Raw genomic sequence first — 24,758 nt, forward strand, 5'->3', positions numbered from 1 at the left:
TTAAATTTCACTGAAGTGTTTATTTGGCCACTCTTTGTAAACAGAGGCCTTGTTTTGTAGAGCAGCATCTGAAGTTTTTTGCTATGACTTGTAAAGACTCAGTTAATATGGTTGTAATTTATTTATTACACTTCTGTGCTTAACATGCAAACTTCAAAATCTCTCTCTGAGAATCAGAGTACAAAACAGAACTGGTTACAGTTGCAGGAAAAGGCAAATACCTTTAAAATGTGATTAGCCAACTTCCACCTCCACCATCAAAGGCAAACTAACTTGCAGTACAAAACTGATCATAATGTTACCATCTAAATTTGTGTTTGCCTGCATCTTCAACATTATGTGCAGCTCTTGCATCCCTAGGAAAGATGATAACAAAAAAACAGATAAGGGAAGCAAGGATGATTATAGGAGTGGAATGCTTTCAAGCAAAGAATGACTAAGTAAACAAGGACTCTTCAGCTTAGAAAAGAGATGACAGGAGCCAGGGTGAAAACAAACACTGAAAGATGGCACTTAAAGTAAGGAATAACAGCCTTGTTGAACTCCCTGCCAGAGGACATAATAGATTCTAAATTTTACATGGGCTCAAGGGAAGACTGAAAAAAACTAATGGAAAAGAAATCTATTTAGACTTGCTAAATACATCTAGCTCAGTCCTGAGGCTGGGAAAGGGATCAGAAAAAGACTCCGATTTTTACCCTGTTCTTACTCTTCCTTAAGTGTTCACATATGGGCAACTACTGGAAACAGCACACTGAGTTCAATGGTCTGTTGCTCTGACCAAGTACAGCCCTTTTTATCTTCTTATAATCTTAAACTGACTCTTCCTTCCTTTGTATTCAGTGGAAAACTTATTTTGTCTTCACTGAGTTACATTACGTGCTTAAACAAACTCATATGTTTATAATACTTGAAATCTTATTTCTTCCTAACTGAGGTCCTGATGGGGTAATTTCATTCTGAAGGAGAAACCACTGATAGAAAATCAGGCATTTCTCCTTAACCTCTCTATTTCTTTTTTCCCTTCTCCAAGCTATTAATTTGGAGGAGAAATGCCAGTGGAAATGTGGTAGCTGTAGGGTTCCAAAATGTCCATCCCTAAATCTTCTGTGCTAGGATACGTGCTTGAGGAAAAATGGGCTAAGATCCATGCCCCTCAGACCTGTAATCTCTGCCCTGTTTATAAAATGGGATAAAATCTATAACTGTAGGGATCTCAAGAGTGTTTTTCTCATACCCACTCCTCTTGCTGCTGGCCCAACTTTAGCTTCAGAAGGCTGGAGGCAAGAGAGCTATAAGCTGGCTCGTACACATTAAAACAGGCATACATCAGCTTTAAGAGCCGGAGTGAAACTCTACTGACTTTAAAAATCACTTATACATTGAGTATCTGGGGGCTGAGTTCTAATAAGCCAATATCGAATTGGGGCAGAAGAGCAGAATACCTGTAATTCTGTTGCATTGTAATTTCTGTAACACCTGCTACAGAAAACCTGCTAAGAATAAGGAAATTTCACTTAGGACCTTTATCTTGGATGATGCAACTCAGAATCCTCTGTATCAGGTTACCCTATCATAAAGAAAGCCTGTGACAGAAAACCAATGAAGCATTATGGCTGACATGGCTACAGGTACAGATTCAAAACAATATAGAAAGGGTGCCTCTTGGAGAACATCTTAGCCCTCGTTAAGGAGTAAATCTTTTCCATGTAGGCAAGAGGCATGCTGTTTTATGCAAGTACACGCTTTGCAGTTCCGCCCAAAGGTTAGGTTAATTACTCCCTTCTTTTATCTGGCTTGAAAGATCATTGCAAAGTCAGTTCAGGATTTTTTTATTCACGTTATTTTTGTCTGTTTGATTTACTTGACTGGTCTTTATATGATGTTTTCTAAATAAGTTCTAATTTTGTTGCTAATCTCATATAACTAGATCTTCTGTTCAGGTGGCCTGTACTGGAACACAAGCAGCACTGTGCATTCATGCATCAGAAAAGGCAACCAAGGACTGCCATGCACTTTAAAAGAGAGAAAGAAATGAACCAATTAGTAAAAACAACAAACTGCTTCTAATTGTCTAACTACTTTGCCTTTACTTTTTAACATATGGAGTGACAATCAACTTCAGTGATGCCCAATTTAAACCTTTACTTCAATGTCACTTGCATGGGTTTCAAATTCAAGGCTATTATTTTTAATTCTGAGCTTAAATTCAGAATCTTTAAATGAAAAAGAGCTGAAACTGCTGGGGTTTTATGATTTCACCAGGTATCATCCTTTGTTATTGTGCTCTGCAAAACAAAATACCTCCACTGTTGGTAAGTCTTTTCAGGATATGACTACATCATCAGATCTGGGACACGTACCGGGATTTGGGTGCAGGATGTAGCCATGAGATAAACCTGGGCATGTAGATTCAGAGCTCACGTAAAAATGCCCTGAATAGAAACCAGCCCCAGGAGTATACTACCAGGTGGTTCAGCACATAGGTACAGACATAGTCTAAGGTACCTGATTTCTCACAAAACCATAGCAGGCATGCTAAGCAAAAATCCTTTATCATTATGATTTCAGTCAGCTCTTCAAAGAGAGCTGTAAATCTAAAGCTTAGCAACCACTTGGCCTATCCTTCAATCTTTTAAACCTCTGTGATCTATTTTGTTATCAATAGGTTTTCCACCATTCAGGCACCCAAAGCACAGAAATAGGTACCCAGCGAGTTCTTGCACAGCTTTTAGATAAAGATCCAATATCCTTCTTTCTTTATCATCAGAACAGAGACTGCCATACTGTCTTGTAAGAGAACAAAGTAGTAGGTAGTTCAAGTGCCAGTCAGTATTTTCCCTTTGTGTTTCTGATTATAGGCTGATTACACAACACTAATGAGAGCTTTTATTTATTTCTCTAAATGAACTTTCTCTAAATTTCTAAACTATTTCTCTAAATCTCCAAAGAGATCACTTTTCCCAGTTGAAATGGGGCTGTGGACAGTCCTCCTTTTTCAGAAGGAAAGCAGGAGGGGGGATTTGGCGGGGGACATAATGCATTGCACAGGCTGAGTTTTACAGTAGCTATCTTCTGGCTCACATCCCAGATGTTATGCTATCCTGTCATCAAGATGAAGTCTCTGTCCCACACTGACGTTTATTCTGCAGATAGAAGGCTACCTACCCTCAACTGTTGTAGCCCTGCTCAGCTTCATTATCTTCAGTGATACTATGCTAAGGTACAGTGGTAGCGCATCAGATGCTGCTTGCTTTTGCACCCCCTTCTAAAATGAGGTGCTTCTGGTTTTTGAGGATACATATGTATAGCTGCTCAGTGTTTATTCATAGAAAATAAATAAAACCCCCAACACATAGAAGTTAGATGACAAAACTGAAAACAAAGAATACAAGTGATGAGACATAGTAGGAGTTTGCTACATAAAATTATTTTGCTACCATCTAATTTCATAATACTGAGGCAGGAGATCTAGAGATTTTGCAAATGACATCCCAGTTTTAAAGTATTTCATTTGAATTGCTTGGAATTAGCAAAGCTTTCATCTCTCTCACTCTTTCACATTATTTTTAGTAGTTCATGGAAGTGCATATTTTATTCACCTACTCCTAATGGAAATCTGTGGTTTAAAAAAACATAAATTAAAACCAAAACTAACTTTCAAGATATTACATTCTGAGATCTAGTTTGTTGTTAAATAACAACGTATGATGCTCATCCCCACTGTCAGCATAAGTCCTGAACTTGGCCTTGTACATGCCATACCTTGTACGTACGTTGGCATTTCCACTAGTTCAGAACCAAGGCATTAAGGACCTACAATGGCATCTTTCACCAACATGGGCAATTAAGGGAATGAAGCCTCTATGTTCCTTGAGACCTGAATGAGGCCACATAACAGCATTTGCTTTGATCAGTATCTTAGTGCCTAGCCTTTGTGCTGACTCTAGCCACAGCTATCGATCTGAACCAGCACTAGAAGCTGTGCAGAAGTCCATTTGGTCAACTTATTTGTCTGCTTTTGAGTTGTGCTGTGTCATATACTTAGGGCCCGATGAGCTGAAACATTGTGTTTCCTACATTCCAGAAAATGACCTTTTCTGTTACACGACTATATCCCACACCTGGGCATTTTCAATCTTTTAAGAGCTTCAGTCAAGGTCATGGAAGTTGTGTGATTACCTCATATATCACGAGATTAAAAGTAAAAGTAATTTTAAGGGTTATTTTTTAAATGCCTTCTCATTTCTGAGTCTGTAGGGTGCTCACAAGTAAGAGATTTCCAAGATTTTATCCATGCCCCAGGAAGAAGCAATAGGCTTGCTCTAGTTCATATTTGTGACTGCACAGCAAAGGTGACACTCCTGAGGGTCATCACATTGCATGGACATTGTGGTGTATATCTTCTCCTCCAGCTATGTCCCTTTTGCTCTGCTGTGCTGGCAGCAGGGAAGGATATAGCATGAAAAAACTCTGCTAAGTCTTCTGTTGAAGAAAGAGATCATCACTCTTTCCACAGTATGCCCTGTGAGCACAGTAAAAATCATCTATTTACAGTGTATTTTTTGGCAATGCTAAAATGCAACCAATGAAAAACTCTGGGCTATAGTCTAGAGCACAGTCACCCTGTGCTGACTACCTCTTCTGTCAATACATACTACGAGCTAGCATATCATCATGCTTTCCTAGTGCCAGCAGATACTGACCTCAGTTAGAAACATATAACCCAGTAAAATGTGATTCTATACACATTCAGGCAAGAAAAGTAGTTTTTAGGAAAGCCTGGTATATATTACTACGTATTGATTAAAACTACTATTTTTCTTCTTGAGACAGCTTTTGTGTTGGTGTCAGGACATCAAAGAACATTCTATCACTTCGTCCTAACGATGACCACATAAGAGCAGGATGAGAAGTCATGTTGTGCATTGATATTAATGGTCTGAGAGTCACAGTTCTCATTTTGATACAAAAAGCATCTATTTTTGATATACTAATCTCCTGGGTAAAGATCTTAGGCCACTTTTACAACCTTTTTGTAGTAAGAATTGAATGGCCCATTGTTGTTAAACTAACATATATTCTCTGTTGGCACTGAATGCAAAGCATAAGGAGTACTCTTGAGTCCAGAAGTAATGTTTAATATGATGTGCTAATGTAAAATACATTAGCACTTAATGCAGTATCTCTAGAATGTCCATCACCCAGGAAATGTTTCTATTTAACAGGATTACAATGAGATAGATTTGAGGTGTCACTGAGGATTTCGTTTAGGAGAAGTAGGCTTGTAACTCAAAGTCAAAAGGGATGTAACCAGTAGAGGCCATATGTTAAAGTAATTTAAAATAGTTTAACTCCTGTTTATTTAAATTCAATACTCTCTGGCCAATTAACCAAACTTAAACTTTACTGAAAGAAGAAAGAAGTAGCCCTATCAGAAATCTGTCTGTCTGCAAATTTGGAGGGGTATAGGTAAGCTAATTCACAGGTGAACTTACTTAGATGGGTGCCTTCTTCTGTCAAAATGAAAGCAGAATATTCAACCTTCACTCAAAAATAAGATCTGCAAGAATGAAATATGATAAAATGTTTTAAATTATTTTTTATTTATGAATTTGGCAGTGTTTTAAGTGCTAGGAACAGATTTTGCCTTAGAGCAAGAAAACTACTAAGTTGTTGGCCACTCTTGCTACAGTTGAAATCACACAGGGTGCAAGAGATATTGCAGAAGATTTGCTTTACCACAGAATTCCAGTTAGGAGATATTATTATTATTATTATTATTATTATTATTATTATTATTATTATTATTATACTATATGTATTTGTTTTAATGAAGGTAATTTTTTATTTTAAATAAAAATGGGTGTAATTTCAACACAAATGATACAATTATATCAATAAAGTTGCTGTAAAGAAAATAAGGTTACATTCTTATGCTTCTTTTTGTTGGTATAAGAAGACATTTTGAAGTGTTAGTTGTACTTTGCAACTACAGTTATATTCTGACTACTTTTCTAATTTGTGACTTTAAGAAATTCTGATAGATTCCTTCACAAAATGCTTGAAAGTATGATTTCTACTTTTAAAGCAACAGAAGGAAAAAGTAATGAAAGAGTTAATCAAAGTCACTCTTGATAAACAAATATATCTTTCTAAAATAGATTAACAAAAGTCTTATAGGGAAACTACACAGCATAAAAAAAGAAGAGGAATAAAGGATGGTCAGTCTCAGAACACTTTCAGCTAAAAAGCCATACTAGCAAAAAAGAAGTGCTTCATTTGCAAGGAAAACATAAGCCACAACCTACATATTTCCCAATAAGCTTCCTATATCAGAGTCTGGTTTAAGTTCTAAATTCAGAGCAAATTAAGTGTATTTGCTGAGAGCCTTCATCACGTTAAAATCTCTCTGCACTTCACTGCATACATTTTCTGTGTAAGACTAAGTTCCACACTGCAGACATTGCTTGCTTTCCAGCATTCTGACTCTCTCCCAAAGTTAGCAGGACTTCATGAATTTGATGATATGCGTGCACAACATATGTAATACAATACACTTAATCTTAGCCAAAAGGCTGAGAAGCCCCTCAGTACAAGAAAGACATTGAGCTGCTGGAGCACATCCAAAGAATAGCAACGAAGCTGGTGAAGGGTCTAAAGCACAAGTCTTATGAGGAGCGGCTGAGGGAACTGGGGTTGTTTAGTCTGGAGAAAAAGAGGCTGAGGGGAGACCTTATCGCTCTCTACAACTACCTGAAAGGAGGTTGTAGTGAGGTGAGGGTCCGTCTCTTCTCCCAAGTAGCAAGTGATAGGATGAGATGAAATGGCTTCAGGTTGCTCCAGGGGAGGTTTAGATTGGATATTAGGAAAAATTTCTTTACTGAAAGGGTTGTCAAGCACTGGAACAGGCTGCCCAGGGAAGTGGTTGAGTCACCATCCCTGGAGGTATTTAAAAGACAAGTAGACCTGGCACGTGGGGACATGGTTTAGTGGTGAAATTGGCAGTGTTAAGTTAATGGTTGGACTGGATGACCTGAAGGGTCTTTTCCAACCTAAATGATTCTGATTCTATACTGGAAATTACTATGTTTAAGGATAAGCAGCACATGATTCGTTGAAGCAGACTGAGATTTGAGCTATTTAAATTCAAATTCCATTACACCTGTAGAATTATCTATAAGCCTTATGTAAATTACTGGACTTTTAATCTCTAAAATATAGATCCTAATAGTTATTTACCATTTAGACTATGAGATCTTTAAAGCTATGGACCATTTCTCCCAGTGCTCTCACACTTACTACTAATAATACACCTGTAATAGTAACAAAAAACCAAAATTGAGTTACTAAATCTTCACTGATAACACAAAATAAAAGCCAGTAAGTACAAGAGTAACTGCAAGGTATCTAAATACGGGTAAGACTACCTTTTCATGAGGTTATTACATCTGCTTTCAGTTAAAAGTTGGTGTATCTAGCTGTTTCTGTTTCACAAGTCCAACAAAAGCAAATTGGTCATATTTGTAGCTGTTTTGCAGGATACATTATAGATCATGAATAGTAATAATTTAATAACACACTTAATGGCAGATCTGTTAAATTGACCCTACAGATTTTTTCTTCTGAAACTTTAATAGCATCTGAATGTCTTTATTTTTATAATTATTTATTTATTTATATTTAACTTTAAAGGGAATTGCATAACTTTTTTTCTTTTGATTTTCCTTGCACCTTTAAATCAAAAAAAATGCACCTAGATTAATTTAAGAGGCACTAAAGCAATGATATATATATATATTAGCTGTTTAAAACTGTACTGTTAAGTTATAAACTTCTCAAGGGAGATTCTGCAAAGGATGCTATGAGTCTGTTGCTGTGCACAGCCAACTGAACTAAATGCAGATGAAGCAGATTGATGGCAAATGCTTTAAACAATCTGTGAACAATGAGTATCAGAGCTTTTTGTTTATTGTCTAGCCTGGCTCTTTACTAATCATTCTCTTCCCTTCATGTGTTAAAGGTACTAAGGTGTGGCTATTATCAGAGAAAGATGGAATACAATTAGGTAAATTCCTATACACTGAAGTCAACAGAATCATTCCTTATGTAAGCTTTGCAAATGCACCTGTAAGATTTGCACATGCACCCTGGAGCAATTTAGAGGTACAGACATACATTCAAGTGACAGCAGCTTAAAAAAATCCTAGTATATCAACAAAGCCAGGGTATCTTCCTGTAGGCTTGCTCTTTTCTTTCAGCAAATGGAAGGAAATTCATCTTAGCCTAGCCTGCAATTAAAGAGGGTCATGAAGGTTAGTAATTAGGTTGAAGAATGGATGAGAGCTACAGCCATACTTTTAAAGATCTGATTATGAGTCTGGCTAAATCATGACTAACTGATAGTATTCTGACTGTCTATAATATGCATGTTTTCACATCACCTCTATGTTGTTCAGCAACAGTGCTGTCTATTCTTTAACATGAAACAATTCTTTACTACAGAAGTCAACTTTTCTTTCAAATGCGTCACTAAAGGATGCTGGCAGTTGAGAAACCATCAATATTGAATCTATACCCAGCAGGTAAAGCTGCACCCTCTCATTGAAAAGCATCCTTTGGTGCCAACAATGTTATTATAGAGCTACACTGGGTAATAGCTATCTAGTTACAAATTAACACAGCTTGGGAATACAAAATAATAGCACTGCTTTGAAGAAAAGAAAAAAATCAAAATACATCCAAACAAAAGTTCCTTTTAACTTATCTTTCCATCAGTACCCTTATGGTGGTTTGAAAGAGACAATGTTCAGTTGATCAGTTAAAGTGAATAATAAAGTCTATTATTCAGGCATTCATAGTGCATGATATGGCAGCTCATTAAGACCTGAATATTCCAACACACGCTTTCAAGTTTATTCTCTTCAGCAGCATAACATTTTGTTTCTCCTGTTTCTCAGTTCATTTCTGTATACTTATCAGAGTCCTCGCCAGGTCTGAGATTATGTTTCTTGAAATCAAGTGGCATCTGTAGGATGTAATTTATGAAAAGAATTGACTGGAACATCCTGAAACAGAACAGAAGGTTCAAGAAAATGTAACAAAATTAACATTTCAAACTAAGATTCAGAAAACATAGGATAAAATCTATTTTTAGGCAAGCTGTAAGATGGAAACACACAAAAAGGTCTAAAAAAACCCCAAAGAAAATATAAGCAACTCCTCTCTTAGAAAAGCAATTAAGAGTGAAAATATTAATGGCTTTCACAAAAACAAGTGTGCATTTATTATCTCTGACAGCCTGCCTTTTATCATGTTCTTGATATTAGTTTCCGCTGAGCTTTGTACATTGGATTTATTCACTTTGAACAACCTTTCAGAAAATGGCTGGAGACAAGTATTGTCAAAGAATTTGTAATAGACAGCAACATTTTTTTACACCACACCTTGTTGCTCCTATCATAATGGGCATTTTCCATGTAACTCTCCCAAAAGCCAAAGTTGGGTTCAATATTCAGAAAGTTAAAAAAAAGAAAATAAAAATTAGTTGTGAGAGTACAGTGACAAGACCTAGGATGAGCTACAAAGGATAAGGACATACCACCCACCAACTGCAAAATAATACAGCAGCCACCAACGGAGAAGGCACAGGTCTAACATCCTCCAGAAAAAAACAACATTAAACCTATTTCACAGCTAAATATAACATCATCAAGACTTATAAACATGCAAACCTTTGCTTTACAACATGCTGAAGTTCACAGGAGAGATAAAATCAGGTCTTATACTTGCTCCTAAGTTTAAGGTATACCTCAAGCACCTTCTGCTAAATTAAATGAACAAAAAAATCAGTTAGCTAAACCTGCAAATCACTGCTGCAGGAAACTAGTTGCAGCTCAGATGCACCTGCAGTGGGTTACAGACCTTAGCAGCAATAAGGATGCTGAACTACCTGTGTCTCTGGATCTGAGAGATATTGCCTGTGCCAGCCCCCATTCAGTAAGAGAGATCCAGAGGGCTGCAGTTATTCCAGTTAACTTGATTACATGTCTTTTTTTTTTTAAATTAAACACACAAGAGAACATTCACGGCTGCTGGAACTTGCCTACCTACACTGTTAAATTGCTAGAATGGTCTCTGGGCCAAATACCAGCCTCCGAAAAAATGCCTGGGTATAGTTCAGCAATTAGAAGAGGCACAATTCTAAACATACAGTTTGCATATAGCTACTGTGTTTATAGACTAAAAGACTTCAAAATTATGGATTGCACCAGTTGTCCAGTTCCTGAGAACTGAGCAGAAAATCACTCTTTTTGTTCTAGGAATACAGCTATTTTGTGGTCTTTTACTTAACATTGAACATACTTACTGTGCATTCAAGGGCAGACAGAATCAGGTCTTGCCATCAACACTTTCTGAAAGATAACAGTGGCTCCCATATTCAAAACAAACAAAACCAGCAATATTTTAAAAATTTAAATACTTGACCACATCACAAAGTTTTGTGAGATCCTAAGTGGTGAAATAATGTAAGAAAAAAGAAAAAAAAGGATAACACAAAAGTATTATTCTACTAACAATAGTTTTATTTTATGCAGGATGTTTCATAAAATTTTGTTTGGACAGTGTATGCACTAGAACTGCTCAGATGCAGAAATCTACTTAGATGTAAGGCCATACACATTTAAAGCCAAATTCACCCCACTTCCTTTGAGGCCTTTCAGTGGGCATCTAAACTAAGAGTCACCCTTGGTTTTTGAGGATTTACGAAGAGGTAAGCAATGTCTGATTTACCTTTGAAGGCAACACTCACTTTCCATTGATTCTAGAGTGACAATGCTCCTTATTTAGGTGCGAAAGTTAAATTACCTAATGTGAGATAGACAAATTCAGGTCATGTTCTTAAACACCACAATATCTTTCTTAGTAAAGACAGTAAACTAAATGTTGAGTTTACACCAGCATAAATGAAGAACCTTTCAGAAATTATTCTGTTAGACAGGTGTGAATGAAATCAGACTGTCTTTGTTCTCCTACATCACATATAACTCTCAGCATATTGTCAGCTCAAAAGATGTGTAGTTTAATTTAAAACAGTATCATCTCAGTAATGTGAAACAGCACTTTCCCATTATTAACTATTTTCTGAGACAGCACAAGATTACCCATTCACATCCTTTACGAGAATAGCGTAGATCTGGTATCAGCAAATTTCTCCTCACTAAAGAAAATCAAAGTCCTGACACTTGAAACTGTGTTTGTACATCATTTTGAATATCTGTTTGTTTCTATACCTCCTTTTATGAGTTTATAAATTCATCAGACAGCCTACAGGTAGCTTTGATTACGGTTACAGAACAATTTACATTTTTTACATTATTAAAATGCATTTCCTTTTTTCATCAAATAACACTAACAGCAATCTTTCATGTTCATTTGAGGTATTTACTTCCTGTAATTTCTGCTGTTTTGGAATATTCAGGCTAAGTGGATGATAATTGTTTGACGATAGTAGCTGATAGTATTTCGGCCCTGTTGAAGCCAATGGCACAACATTCATTGAGGTCAGCAAGGCATCATTCCACTTATGGTCCAATTCTGAACAGCTCACAATTTAGGGATTTGATCCATGACTCGTAGTCCACGAGTAGTCCACACTGAAACACAACGAAATGGAATTTGAGACTGTAAGTGTCTCCAGACAGACTCCTCACTTGGAAAACAGCGCACTGATGATGAGATTTAAACAAAGGTTTTAGTCTGAACCAAAGCTAAAAGGGAGTCCAGAGAAAGGAAGGAAAGCTTGTGATGCGCTGATCATAGAAGTTTTAAGCTCCAGGGCTTACCCTCTTGAAGAAAATAATTTTAAGTGTAATTAAAAAGAAATAATTTTCATAAATTACTTCTAAGTCACCTAAATAAATACCACAGCTTCTAATTATAAAATATTCCAACATATGGAACCCAACATATGGGCCACTAGCAAAGGGGCTAATTTTTGTAACTTACAGAAATATTGAGGTAACATGTTGTTATCCTTAATCTTGAACTGTGCACTTCAAATGTTTTCAGCAAATGCAGTATTACATTCCAGATTATGTATGTTCATGTTCATCAAATAGTGTCTCTTAAGACTAATAATGGAAATAATTGACTGTCAGGTGGAGCTAGGACTCCCCTAGCAGTCACATCATTAAGTTTCAACAGCAACTGAAACCGTTTTTATGGTTAAAACCAAAAAATCTGACCAACGACTGCAGCTTTACAAATCAGTTACCAATAACTTTATAAAAGCTGAAGTGGATTTTTTGTTTGATTTGCATTTTAACACTATCAGAATAGTATTACACTGTCAAACGAGTTGTGCCATGTATTTTACATATAATTGAGGATCTTGTACAGAAATGCAACTCTGGATCTGGCAAATTAACTGTTCAAACATAAATCCGACGAGGACTGCATGCCAACTACGTGCTAAGAGGGTGAAAAGAACCAATCTGACCATGATACTGAGGCACATCTCCACAGACGTCGCTCTTGGACAAAGCCTACTGGGAGCAACAGAGGCATTTAGGTATGCTCAGAGACTATAGATTCATGCAATTTGATAGAACTCTGAACGCCAAGACCAGTGTGCCTCTCCCCAGGGCCAATGTCACTTAGTTACAAAGTAAGTAAATAACTGAAAAGTTTTCCTCGGCGTTTATTTTTCTTAGCCTTCCAAATATGATTCAGAGATATAAGCATTTAAATAAAGCCTGCCTTTTTAAAATATGTCAAAATCTTAGCTGTCTTATAATTGGACAGTTCAAACCACAATACAGTACAAATAATTATCAATGTTTAACACAGGGAGAAAAAGGAAGCAAGGTTGAGATAAAGTACTGAGACTAATTTTCATGAGCAACTTTATGAAAGTGTAACTGAAAGTGCCAGAACACTTTTCAATACAATGTACCTAACCAGGCATGCTTTTCAAAAAGGTCTAACAATTCCCAAATTTTACTGACAGTCTTAAACATTACTATATGGAGAAAGTAAAGGTTAATGTCTGTGTCTATGTAGTGACCGTTCTTCCTCTGGATGCTAGTGACAGAAGAGAATTTTGAGGATAAGTCTGCACACCCACAAAATCATTTCATATTATAGAATTACACTCATATTCTTCATATACAGAGCCCCACTAGTCTCAATTGAACACTTACATAAGAAAAAAGAAATCTATTTAATGACCGATTTGACTGAAGATCAGCACAGACTTAAAACTGGAATTTATTCTTTAATAAAGAAAAGCAAGTTTATTTTTTACTTTTTTTTATCAGCAGGCCTCCAGCTTTTCCATACTACAACTGTCATTTTATGGATGGTGCTACTGAAATTTATTCTACAAACTCCCAGATCTTCATCTTTTAGTGGGCATTCTTGTCAACCATATGCATCTTTATTCAGCTTTCTGCTGTGTCTTGGGTTGCTATTCATACAAGTGGAAGGCCACAATCTCAACACAAAGTCATTCAACTCCATAGCTGGGGTATCTCCTGTCTGGTACTAACTTTGGTTGAGTGGTCGTGTAACTTACCATCTAAAACACAACAAAACGATTATTTGATTGAAAATTGAAGACTTGCCATACCTTATGCATTCCTACTCTGTCTTCAAAGACACTGCTTTCCCTTTTACATATTTTTAGCATAATGATTATAATGCATTTGCCCTCACAACAAAATCTAAAAATAAGGAACGGAGTTCTCTTCCACTTTTTTACACCTGTGTAAGGAACACACAATGCAATGAAATCTGAATAATAGATTATGCATTCTTTGAAATGGGAAAGTGTAGTACAGAAAAGAAATAGCTCCTAAATCTTGCATATAATTAATGACAGCAACAACGCTATTATGAATGGAAGTGCATGGGAAAACCTGTATTCCAAAAATAGCACAGATGATGCTCTTGACAGACAATTCTGTCCACCCTAACTCCTCAAAAACAAAAAGTTGGTTTATAGGCTATTGTGGCATTCCATATAGCACTTTCTGGAAGGGATTTAAAGGTTTCTTTCTACATCCACAAATACACAGTCAGTCTTAATTCTTACCTTCAGCTGCCCTAAAACATCTGACAGAGAAAATCCTTTTTATTTGTTCTGATTCTAGAGTGCAAATCCTGGAAATAGAAAGCAAATGCTGAAACTTATTCTGTCAGGTACAGACTGCAAGTACAGACTGTACAGACATCAATACTTTTTTTTTTAACATACAATCAAAAATGGCTTCAGAGAGAAGCCAATTTGAGAGAATAATACTTGGAAACCAAAGTTTCACTAACATGTCAGTGTATATTAACTTGTTTAATATTTCCTTTAACATGGCATTCCACATAGCCAGGGGTGAAACCTAGGACTGCAGGGGGGGAAAAAAACTACTGCTAGTAAATGACAGCTAAGTTATGGTTAGTGAGACTGCAAAATATCAATAGATTTATCCTGCTAGAGGCCTATTTTGACATGAATGACTGGCCGAGAAAGAACTACTTTTATTTAGGTCGTAATAAGATATCACAACGTGATCCAAAGGATGTGAGATGTATGTATGGGAGGGACAAGACAGCGGGGTAAGACAGGGACATGATAGTAAGATTGGAAGGAAAGGCAAGAACTCCTTTTTATCAAAAATCAGCAAGGGTACCTGTAATCTGTACAGAGAAACTCACTGCACTTTTGACATTGTCTAATGCTTACCACCCAAATAAACAGTAATTACACGCATATTTCAATATAATAAGCCAAAACCCTGATCCCAGCTCCCACAAACCAACTGAAGCGCATTCCAAGACAATTCCATTTGTAATAAAAAACAGATGGTAAAGGAAACAGATGTCTCTCTGTGATCTGACTTACACATCTGCAGACATTTACAATACGCATGCATTTCCAAAGAATGCTGAGCAAGTTAAATTGGGAAATGGGATTTTTTTTTCTTAATGGGCATGCGCAAATGAAGAGTGTGACTCAAGAAGAAAATAAGCTGTGACAAAGACACATCTATCCTATCAAGCCTACCTGTTTCCAAACAGATATCATATTACAGCATCATGTTGAAGAAACACCAATCATGATACAAATCAGACAACTTTGGAAATAGTTTACTGCAAGGAAACATCACTCAAATGTGAGGTGGCTGAGGGAGGGGTGATTTTCAGATTTCTCCCCTCTCTGAAAGACGACCTCAGGTTAGCAATGGTTGTCCTTCAGAAATTCATTATACAGAAAAGCAAAACATCCCTCAGCAACACAGACCTGGAGATTTATTTAACATCTTCTAAATCTCAGATCGCCATTTTATGCAGACATCAACAATAAGCCATTGACAATGACATCAAATATTTGCACTGGTCTCAGTGAAATTATGCACAAGAATCAGCAGAGAAATGTGTTACAACAAAGAAGGATGGAAGAGTCTCCCTCAAAAAGAGAAAATCCTTGCAGAACCACTTAGACAAGAGGTACAGGATAAAGCAGTGCAAGGAGCCAAGATGTTAATAACCTTCTGAATTAAGTTAGGTTGAGGCAGGTCAAAACTACACAAAATCTTCTCCAAATTGAACTGCTCATTTGGGAGATCTTGTTGGTTCCTTTTTGTCCCATTTATTTTTCTCTGAAGAGTTTACTTCAGGCTCACAAAGGGTACCACATTGTCAGGCACGGAGAACGAAGTCTCTTTCGTCAAAGCACAAACCCCAATTTAAGTGCCACATCTCTGAGCTGAAGGAACCATATCCTGTAATGATATTCAATATCCATGTCCACTCCAGTCCTGGGCCTGCCTGCTGAGACTGTAAATAAGGAACTAGATTCACTCGAATGTTCTGACTGTTTCCTCCCACTGAAGGGATGCTGAACAGCCTTAAATCTCAGCTTTTGTTTACTTTGCACCACTGTAGTGACCAGTAAGACACAGATAGAATGCATCAATAAACCTGTCCAAGGGGGCTAATTATCACCATTGGGAACCAGGCCAGTTTAACCAGTTTAATTTCATATAAGCTGTCATACAATCATCAGATGGTAAGTACTTTCAGGAACTAAACACTTGGGCTGGAGTCAAACTGGTGAGATGGAGGTGAAAAGCTCCATATTCTATTACTAATGCCCTGAGCTATAGAGTCCCCAGCTGGTAGTTCTACAAAGGTTCACACAGCTTTTTTTGAAAGGCAGCAGAAGTAGTTACAAGGTTTTTTTAAAAAAAACCCAAACCAAACCAAACCAACAAAAAAAAACCCCACAGTTGCAGGAACAACTATCTTTTTCTTAAAATAATCTCTCTGAAAGTAGCAGACTGTACACATTTTACAAGAATAAACAACCTTCTCTAATATTTATCCACAAATTGGGAGTCAAGAGATCATTAGTGCAAATTTCTGCTGACCAGCAGCATTTATTCTATAAACTTTGGGTATCCTAAGTGGTCCATTAGAGAACAACAGATATCTTCAATCCGCCTAATCTCTTCATTGGGCATGTCTTGTTTCCAGGCATGAATGCTACTTGGTGAAATTTCCCCTTCATAAGGAAGATAGAAAAGACCAGTGGAGGTGGCAAATAATATTTGGTTTAAGCTAGCAGGAGGAAGAGGAATACCAAGAAAGGCAAAAATTGTTTCAGCCGTCTTCTGAGGAAAGCTCACAATATCTTCAAATTTGACCAGCTGATAATTTGTTGGCAGCAAGTCCCCATTTATTCTCAGTGCTGCTGCTGTGTTTGCTAGCCATAAATAGGACAACACAGAAACAGCATTTGAATTAGAATTTGAAAGTTCTTTTCTTAATGATTCATATTCAAAGGCATAGCCTTCATTTAAACTACATTTTCCTTTACCATCCTCCCCTTTAAACATTGTAGCCAAGTGTTGTGGAACATTTTTCAAGGAGTAAAAGCTTGGCTTATTTTTGTACAACATTGAATAGATCCATGCCCGTGGGTCCCTTACTACATATAATGCTCTCATTGACGGTCCCAGGATTTCCTGAAAGAAGGGAAGCTTTAATGTCCAGCTCCCACTACTTAAACTAAGCACAGGTCGCGCAGTAGGATAATAGACGAGATGTCTTCTCAGTTCCCTAATATATTCAGCATCTTTATCTTGACTCCCTCTTGCCCTGCTTCGTTGCTCTGACAGAGATTCTCTCTTTTTGGATCTTTTCTTTTTGTCTTTGCTTATGGCAGAATGCTGAGCAATTTTACTTCTGCTGGCTTCATATAAATGAATGTTTTGCAAATGTAACTTTGTGCCTCGAACTAGAGACTGAAGCCACCCTTGGATAAGACGAAAATGACCATTCTGGACATCAGAAACCTTCCATTCACACGGATCTACAAAGGAATCAATTTCAAATTCAGTCTCGGGGATTTCGAGATAGGGCGTAGGTATCCTGATGTATAAGAAGTCACTGCTATTGAAAAAGAGCTGTTTTAAAATTTCTGCACCAGAAGCGGGAAGTGAAGCAATGATAACATCTGGCAAACCAACAGGGTTTTCTTCTAATTGTTTGGCTTTATTGCCTTTCTCATGTTCTAGCCTTGTCATGTCACTGCTCCATTTTGCACAGATGGGCTGAGTACACATGCTCCACACATCCACCAATTCAATAAGCCACAGTGTGACAACCAGTATCAGGATCCAACGCAACATTTTACCGAAGGATATGTAAAATCGCCACTGAAAAGCCAGTATGACCAAACTAACACCCAAAATTAACCCTGCAATTATGTTCACTTTGAACCCAAATGGGAAAACCACCCTATTATTTTTTATCTGTTTTTTCACAGATTCAGTACCTAGACCAAACTTGGTCACTTTGTTTTCATGAACTACTTTGGCAAACCCACCAAATCCCAAGTAATTGAACCTTGTCTTTAAATTCTGATATTCAGTCACAATGGAGATGGTATTTTCAGTGTTGTTGACATTAAGCAAGATCTGAAATCCAGATTTTGCATTATCTATGAGTCTACAGTTAGAAACATTGACATACGGGCCATAAAAAAGGTAAGCAATCCTTGTAAGTGTGTTTTTCACTGGAAAGGTAACATTCACAAACTGAGTCCACCGCTTTTTGAATTCAGCAGCTTGTTCTGCCTCCTGTATCCTAGCAACAGGACTACTCCCATGATGATCAAACCAAAACATCTTGTAGTGGGCATCCCACACATCCATCATAGCTCCATTGTATTTGTTCTTAAATTTATAGGGTATGTATTTAAAATCAATGTCAAGATTATGAAAAAAGGCACTGACAGAATTAACAGGAGAGTCTTCCTCCTTCTCGATATGGTCTACTACTAACAATGTCTGAGAATTTAAGAGCAGCAAAACGCGATACACACTTTTCAGTTTCATTGCTGATGTGTAAGCAGATACCGCCTCACCACTCACAAACATCATGTCTCCAGCCTGGGAGGCTGTTATAATTTCTCCAGTTGAGTCTCCAACTTCATCACCAATCCACTTCAGCCACTGGGCACACTCACCAAGCTGTCCCTCCCAAGGCTGGTTGCACTGGCTCGTAGGAGATGGAGCAAAGACCAAGACATTGTTCAGGTGGCTGAGTTTAGGTCCATAGAGAGCCTCAGACACAAACACCTGTCCATTGGGAGCAAAAGTGAAAGAGTTCTGGTCAGGATGTTCGTGTCCCGGATTGAAGCTTCTCCACCCATCAATCCAGGCATACGGTTGAAAATGAACAATATCGTAGACAGCACGTCCACCGAGTTTTCCAGACTTAAAGGACACAAAGGTGTTTGTCTGACTGTTGGGCAATCCAGCCCCGTAAGTAACAACCCCCCAGTTAGGGAACACGTGCATTTTAGCAGTACCATAATCAGGAGGCGGCTGAGGAGTGATTTCGGCAGCGTACCATAAAAATTCAGTGTGTAGCGTGCTCCACCTCTGTGCAGTGGACGGCACCATTGGCCCATCCTTGGGCCTGTGTTTTCTAATCTGCTGTGCCAGCCAGTTGCCAGCTCCATTCTTCATGATAAACTTATCCAAGAAAACCAGTTGGCTCTCAGGACCGTAAAACCAGTTGTAATTAGAATCCGCTATACCCACAGTCCTCTGAAAGCCTGGTAATAGGGTGGCATAGTAAAACCAAAAGTGCATCTTGAGCCAGTTATTCTCCAAGTTGTTAATACCAAAGTGGCGCTGGGCCAGGAAAACATACTGGGTTACTGACTTGGCTGTGTAACTCCCATAAGCTACTCCCTCATCCAGAGACCCGTCTACAACGTGATTGAGCAGAAACATTGTTTTCTCCATCACATCAACGACAGCATGTTTCCAAATATTTGCCTGAGATCCTTTGTCCGCCCCTGCAACTAAAGCCCCAATAAGCAAAGCAAGCATATTGGTTGCTTGGTGATTATGGAGAAGCTGTTTTCCCCAGGAACGAACCTTTGAGCACTCATACATTTCCTCGCTTACAGACCATATCTTCTCCAGGTACTTCTGCCTTCTCTCATTTCCCAGGGAATTATACAAGAAGTCAAAAGCAGTGGCAAATCCTGTTAGGGAGTGACCGAGTGGCACTTCATCTCCAGGTGCGTTCTCAACCAACCAGTTTTTGTAGCCAGCCATTCTATCCATATATTCTAGGGCAAAGTCAAATGCAGCTTTATCTTCGGGGCACAGCAAACAATAAAATGCTAGAGGTGGCAGATTGTTACCGTAAATCTCATTCCACTTTGCAGCAAAATCAACGTGCTTGGGTGGAGGTAGGTAGTACAATGGGTTGGACAGCATAACCGTCACCGCACTTCTGATGGCTCTAAATAGATGGGAATGGCTTGTATGAGCCTTCTGCCTCAGTGCCTGGACATCGTCAGCGTCAAAATACAAGCTGGGGTGAAGAACTGGTTTTTTCAGCTTCTGCTCAGCACTAAGACCTTCAAGTTGCTGTTTTTCATACTGATCTACATTTTCTATGAAAGTCACCCAATCAGAGTAATTGCTTACAGATTCTTCACAAGTGAAGACAGCAAACATCATTAATGCTAGAAATAAAGTATGCCCCATGAACATCAGAGCCATGATCCATTAGGCAGCTCCTCTTCCCCAGGCATGCATTTCCTAACAAAACACAATGTTCAGGTATCAAACTTTGATCCAGTTAGTACAGAAATGAACATCTTAAGGCATATTTTTAGGAGAAAAGACTTAGTGTGTACTGTGCATTCTCACAGATACTCAGATTACTTGTGATCTGAGCTACAACACTGAAATAACACTGCTCTCAAAAACTTAAATGTCAGGTGCCTTGTCTGTTCACACTTTTCTCAAACACAACACCACGGCATAAACACTAAAATTAGGGAAAAAGTAAAATCTCTGAGATATGCATATAAAACACAGGTTGACAATGCACAGTAAGAGACTGAAACACACTCTCTCGATAACTTGAAAAACTTGACTTGAAAAAAGGATTTGGAGTCATACATGTACTTTTTTAAAAGGCTTTCAATCAGGTCAAATTCCACTTCTAGAGCTGACAAAAACTCCACTGATCACAAAATGATATAATTTATTCAGAACATTGTGTTATATATGATGAAATAGGGAATTTACAGCACTTGGAAAACAGACTTCAAAACCAAAGTTACTGTCTTCAGCCTTCCCCTTATCTCAATTTCCATACACGCTCTTTCCATCTTTCTCTTTTGGGACTCATGGGAGAGCAGGAAGGAAAAAAAATTAATAAAAAAAAATAATCAACATAGCTCCTCCATTAGCTCCTTTTGATGAAACTGCAGTGCTTTTAACCACTATTCCCCTCTGTTTGTGAAAGGTGCATCTGAATCAATAGTCATAGAGTATCGATGTATTTTCAAGTCTTCTTTCATCTTATCTCCAGCCAGCGACGCCCAAATTTTGCCTCAATGATTCAGATAATCCCACTCCTTCCATTACGAAGCAAAAGGAAAACAAGTGAAAGAAGCAGAAAGCCAATACTTTTTTGTTAAAAGAGCAGTTTCGGGTTTCCTTCCACTTTGCATGTTGGTTCTTTCTGTGGAAACAGAAACAAAAGTTCTCTGAAGCTATACAGCTGTCAGAACAGAGTTAAAGTACTTAAGATAACAAGCGCTGCTAACTTCCTACGAAGGATGAGTCAGTACGCCTTTGCTTTTACAGAAATTTATTTTTAAAAAAAAAAAAAAAGGAGCATTTTCAAAGTTCCACAGAATTTATCTTTGGCAAAAGAGAAATTCGTATCGGCTACTTAAGCTGCCTTTATTTCTCACCTTCTCCCGCGTGGCTACCAGGTCTCAGGGCGCATTTGCCCGTTCCGCTCTCAGGAACCACCCCAGAAAACGCATTTGAAACACGCCACCGAAACTAAGGGGAGCTCAGACAGACGTCAATATTCGTCACCTACGTACCCACACACCACACGCGCGGCTCTGCCGCCGGAACCAAGGCGCGAAGGGGGAAAGCGGACAGACCGACCCACGGCGGACACCCCCCCCCAGCCCCGCCAAGCCCCGGGACGAAGCCTGACAGCGCCGCCCGCCGCCAGCAGAGGGCGCCCGCCGCCGCCTCCCGCCTCCGCCGCCCCCCCGCCCCCCCCGGGGCCGCACAACTTGAACAAGTTTCGGCGGCGAGCGCGCTCGCGCCCCGCACGCCCCCGGGAGCCTCCGTCTCCTCACGCCCGGCGCCTCCGAGTGTTAACCCCACCCCCACCCCCCGCTCCCCCCCGTCTCTTACCGCAGCGGCTCCGCGGTGGTCTCTTACCGGCAGCTGCCGCGGGGACGCCTCGCTCGGAGCCGGCCGGAGCGGGTCGGGGCGCGGGGCCAGCCCCCGGTCGGGGAAGGTTGCACCGGCCCCGCTCGGCTGGGCAGGGCTGTGCTCGGCTCCGGACCCCCCCCCCCTTCCGCGTTGCCGCTACTTTCCACCCGGGCTGGCCGCAACTTCGGGTCCGTGCACCTCCGCCGGCGGCTCCCCAGAGTTGATGGCGGGGGAGATGCGGCGGCGGGCGCGGGCAGCCAGGCAAACTCGCAGGGATGTCGCTCCGGAGGGGCGGGGAGGGAGAGGAGGGGAGGGGAGGGGGAAGGGAGGGGAGGCGACGCGGGGAGGGAAGGGGGGGGGGGTGTTGGCGGAGCCGCCCCCGGCGGAACCGGGATGTGCCGATTCTCCGCGCCCTGCTCCGGCGGCGGGCGGGCTCCCGGCTGCTCCTCTTCCCTGCGACTGCGTGAGCTGCCCGCCGCTCCCAGCGCCGAGCCCAGCGCCGCTCCCGGCGGCGGCTGCCACCGCCGCCCCTGCGCCTCGGCAGCGGGCTGCCGCCGGAGCGGAGCGGAGCGGAGCGGGGCGGGTGCGCCCGGGGGCAGGGCCGGGGCCCGGGGGAGGCGGGGCCGCGCCGCCCGGGCGGCTCCCGCCCCGAGAGCGCGGTGAGGGGCGGCGAGGGAGGGTCCCGGGGGGCGGCGGTGGAGCGGGTCCCGGTGCGGGGAGCGGGGTGCGAGAGGGGCTGCCGGGAAGATAAAGCTGCGGCGGGGGTTCCCCTCCGTGGCCGGCCGGCCGGCCGGCGGCCCCCAGGCGGAGCGATGGCAGGGCAGGGCACGGCGGCGGCCCGGGGGACCGGCCGGCAGGATGGGGCCGGGCAGGGCCGGCCCGGGCCGGAGCCCTCCCTCCTGTGGGAGCAACTTTGTGAGCGCGGAATAAATCCCTGACAGTGCCCGTATCTCGGAAACCACGGGGATACGCCGCATCGGCTTGTCGGAGCGGTCCCGCTTTTCAGAACTGCCTCCCTGCGCAGGCACTTTTATTTTATGCGATGCGTTAAACCCGTTCTCATTCAGCCTCGGCTGAAGGCTTCTGAAGTAAAATATAAAACCGTGATGAGGTGTAAAAACCTCAGCCCCTCAACTCGTTTCACGGCCGGCGGTGCGGTGGAGGGGTCGTAGAAAATGCTGGCTAGCCCGCCTGTGGTCCGCCCACGAAATTCAAGAGCACTCCTGATTCTGAATCGCGGTTCGGATTGCCGGTGATGACTTTCGGAGCCTGGTTTTGTAACCTGCCTGATGCGACAGCAAGCTGTTCTTCGGTAGCAAGTGCGCCCTAGGAAAAGAAAGGGTGTGAGGTTTCGGATGTGTGTTACCGTTTACTATGTTTGTAAACTGTACCTCAAAGGACGTGGGGTTTAATCATCCTGATGGCGTAAGTCGCCACTTTTTCCCAGGCATAGCCTGTATTCTTCTTAACTTTCTCCCCCCCCCCCCCCCCGATATCTTAGAAAATACAGTTGCATATTTAAGTATTTCTTAAGCTACTCAATGCATAGCTATCTTGAAATGAATATATGAATATATAAAGGCTATACATTATGGATACTGATTCTGTTTCTTTGTGCTATGGAGAGCACCTTAGAAGGATTAAATTATTAAATTATGCACATTTCCATCAATGATGAACTATGTCTGGAACTATCCTAATCTTTCAGATGTGCCCTGTGGACTTGGCTTAAGAGGGAAAAATACTGATTATTGCCTGGAACATATCTTCCCATCAGAAGAAATTTCCATAATGACCAAAGATCAGCACATAATTCCCTGACCTTGAATCTGTTAAAATTCTGCCTGTTCGTGCTAATGGGGAAGTTATTCCAGCAAGAGAGCAAAAGAAAATGTAAAACAACAATAGAGGCCACGTTCCTCTTTAAGCTGGTAGAAACTGAGTGGAATACCCTACAAAGGAACACCTCCCAGATCTTTTTCCCCCCATTGTACCCTGCATTGTACCCTTTACATTTTTCCCAAGGCTGACCCATTCTGGAACATATTGAAGTCTCAGAGAATGACTTGTCCCATAAATTCTCAGGCAATTCTGAATAAGCAGAATATGTGAAGGACTTGTGTTAGGTTAAAAGCAAGAGTAAAGCTCTCCCAAGAGCCCTTCTCACTCTCTGGGACCTGTGGTGAGATCATTACATTTACAGTGTTCAGATGCAATGCTATATCTGTGGAGAAGCACAAAAATGAATTATTGACTGCCCCCATATATTCACAAATGATACAATTTTGATAAAGTCTTATTTATAAGGCAGTAAAGGCATTTGTAAGGCATTCCGCTTTTTCTGCGGAAGCTCTTTCACGTTATCAAAGATGCGCTGGCAGAATACTTAAGGCTGATCTTCTGCTAAGCCAATTGCAAAGCAAGAGCATCTTTAACCATGTATGTTTTCAACTAGTATAGGCTACTTACTTTCTGCCATTTTCAAGTCATTTTGCTTCAACACCCCCCCCCCCCCCCCCCCCCCCCCCCAAATACCAGTAGTGGTAGAACTAGTATTCAATTATTTTTCTACTGGTAATTTTCGGTACTCAGCAGAGACCCATAGTTACTCTACTACAACTGAAAAACAAAAACAAAAAACCATGGATTCAACTGGTATCCAGGAGAAACAATTAAGTGAAGCAACCTTGAAGGGAGTTGGATTAAGGTAATTAGAAATAGTGACCCTGGGTTGTAACCAACTCTTTTGCATAAAATGAGCCTGAATTGCATTGGCATTCTGCCTTACTCAATAGCATAATGCCGGTTAAGGAGTGGTCAGTAAAATCAAGGTCACTTTCAGAACAACTGTTAATTGTGAAAGTAACTATTAAAAGTTACCATTTACATTTTTATTTGTAGAAACACTGACCATCTGGCAACAAATTGCATTATTTTGTTACATTTTCAAATATTCTTCATAACTATGAATAGCTGAAA

The 24,758-nt window shown here is 40.3% G+C and overlaps 1 protein-coding gene across 4 annotated transcripts; it reads right to left on the reverse strand.

Annotated features, from left to right (window-relative positions):
- Positions 1-22,384, reverse strand: DSEL (dermatan sulfate epimerase like). 4 transcript variants are annotated; one of them, XM_041123127.1, is made up of 2 exons: positions 21,786-22,384; positions 1-21,060 (listed from the first exon to the last, which is right to left on the reverse strand). In XM_041123127.1, the coding sequence occupies exon 2, from the start codon at positions 20,085-20,087 to the stop codon at positions 16,437-16,439; it is 3,651 nt and encodes a 1,216-aa protein (XP_040979061.1). In that variant the 5' UTR covers positions 20,088-21,060; positions 21,786-22,384; the 3' UTR covers positions 1-16,436. The 4 variants fall into 4 exon arrangements, with proteins under 4 accessions (XP_040979061.1, XP_029867901.1, XP_029867903.1 ...); XM_030012041.2 differs by having other exon boundaries at positions 8,753-21,060; positions 21,759-22,384; XM_030012043.2 differs by lacking the exon at positions 21,786-22,384 and adding an exon at positions 21,434-21,504 and having other exon boundaries at positions 8,753-21,060.
- Between the last annotated feature and the right edge of the window lie 2,374 nt (positions 22,385-24,758).

This window comes from Aquila chrysaetos, chromosome 4 (genome assembly GCF_900496995.4).
Source record: "Aquila chrysaetos chrysaetos chromosome 4, bAquChr1.4, whole genome shotgun sequence".
NCBI classification, from domain to species: Eukaryota; Metazoa; Chordata; class Aves; order Accipitriformes; family Accipitridae; genus Aquila; species Aquila chrysaetos.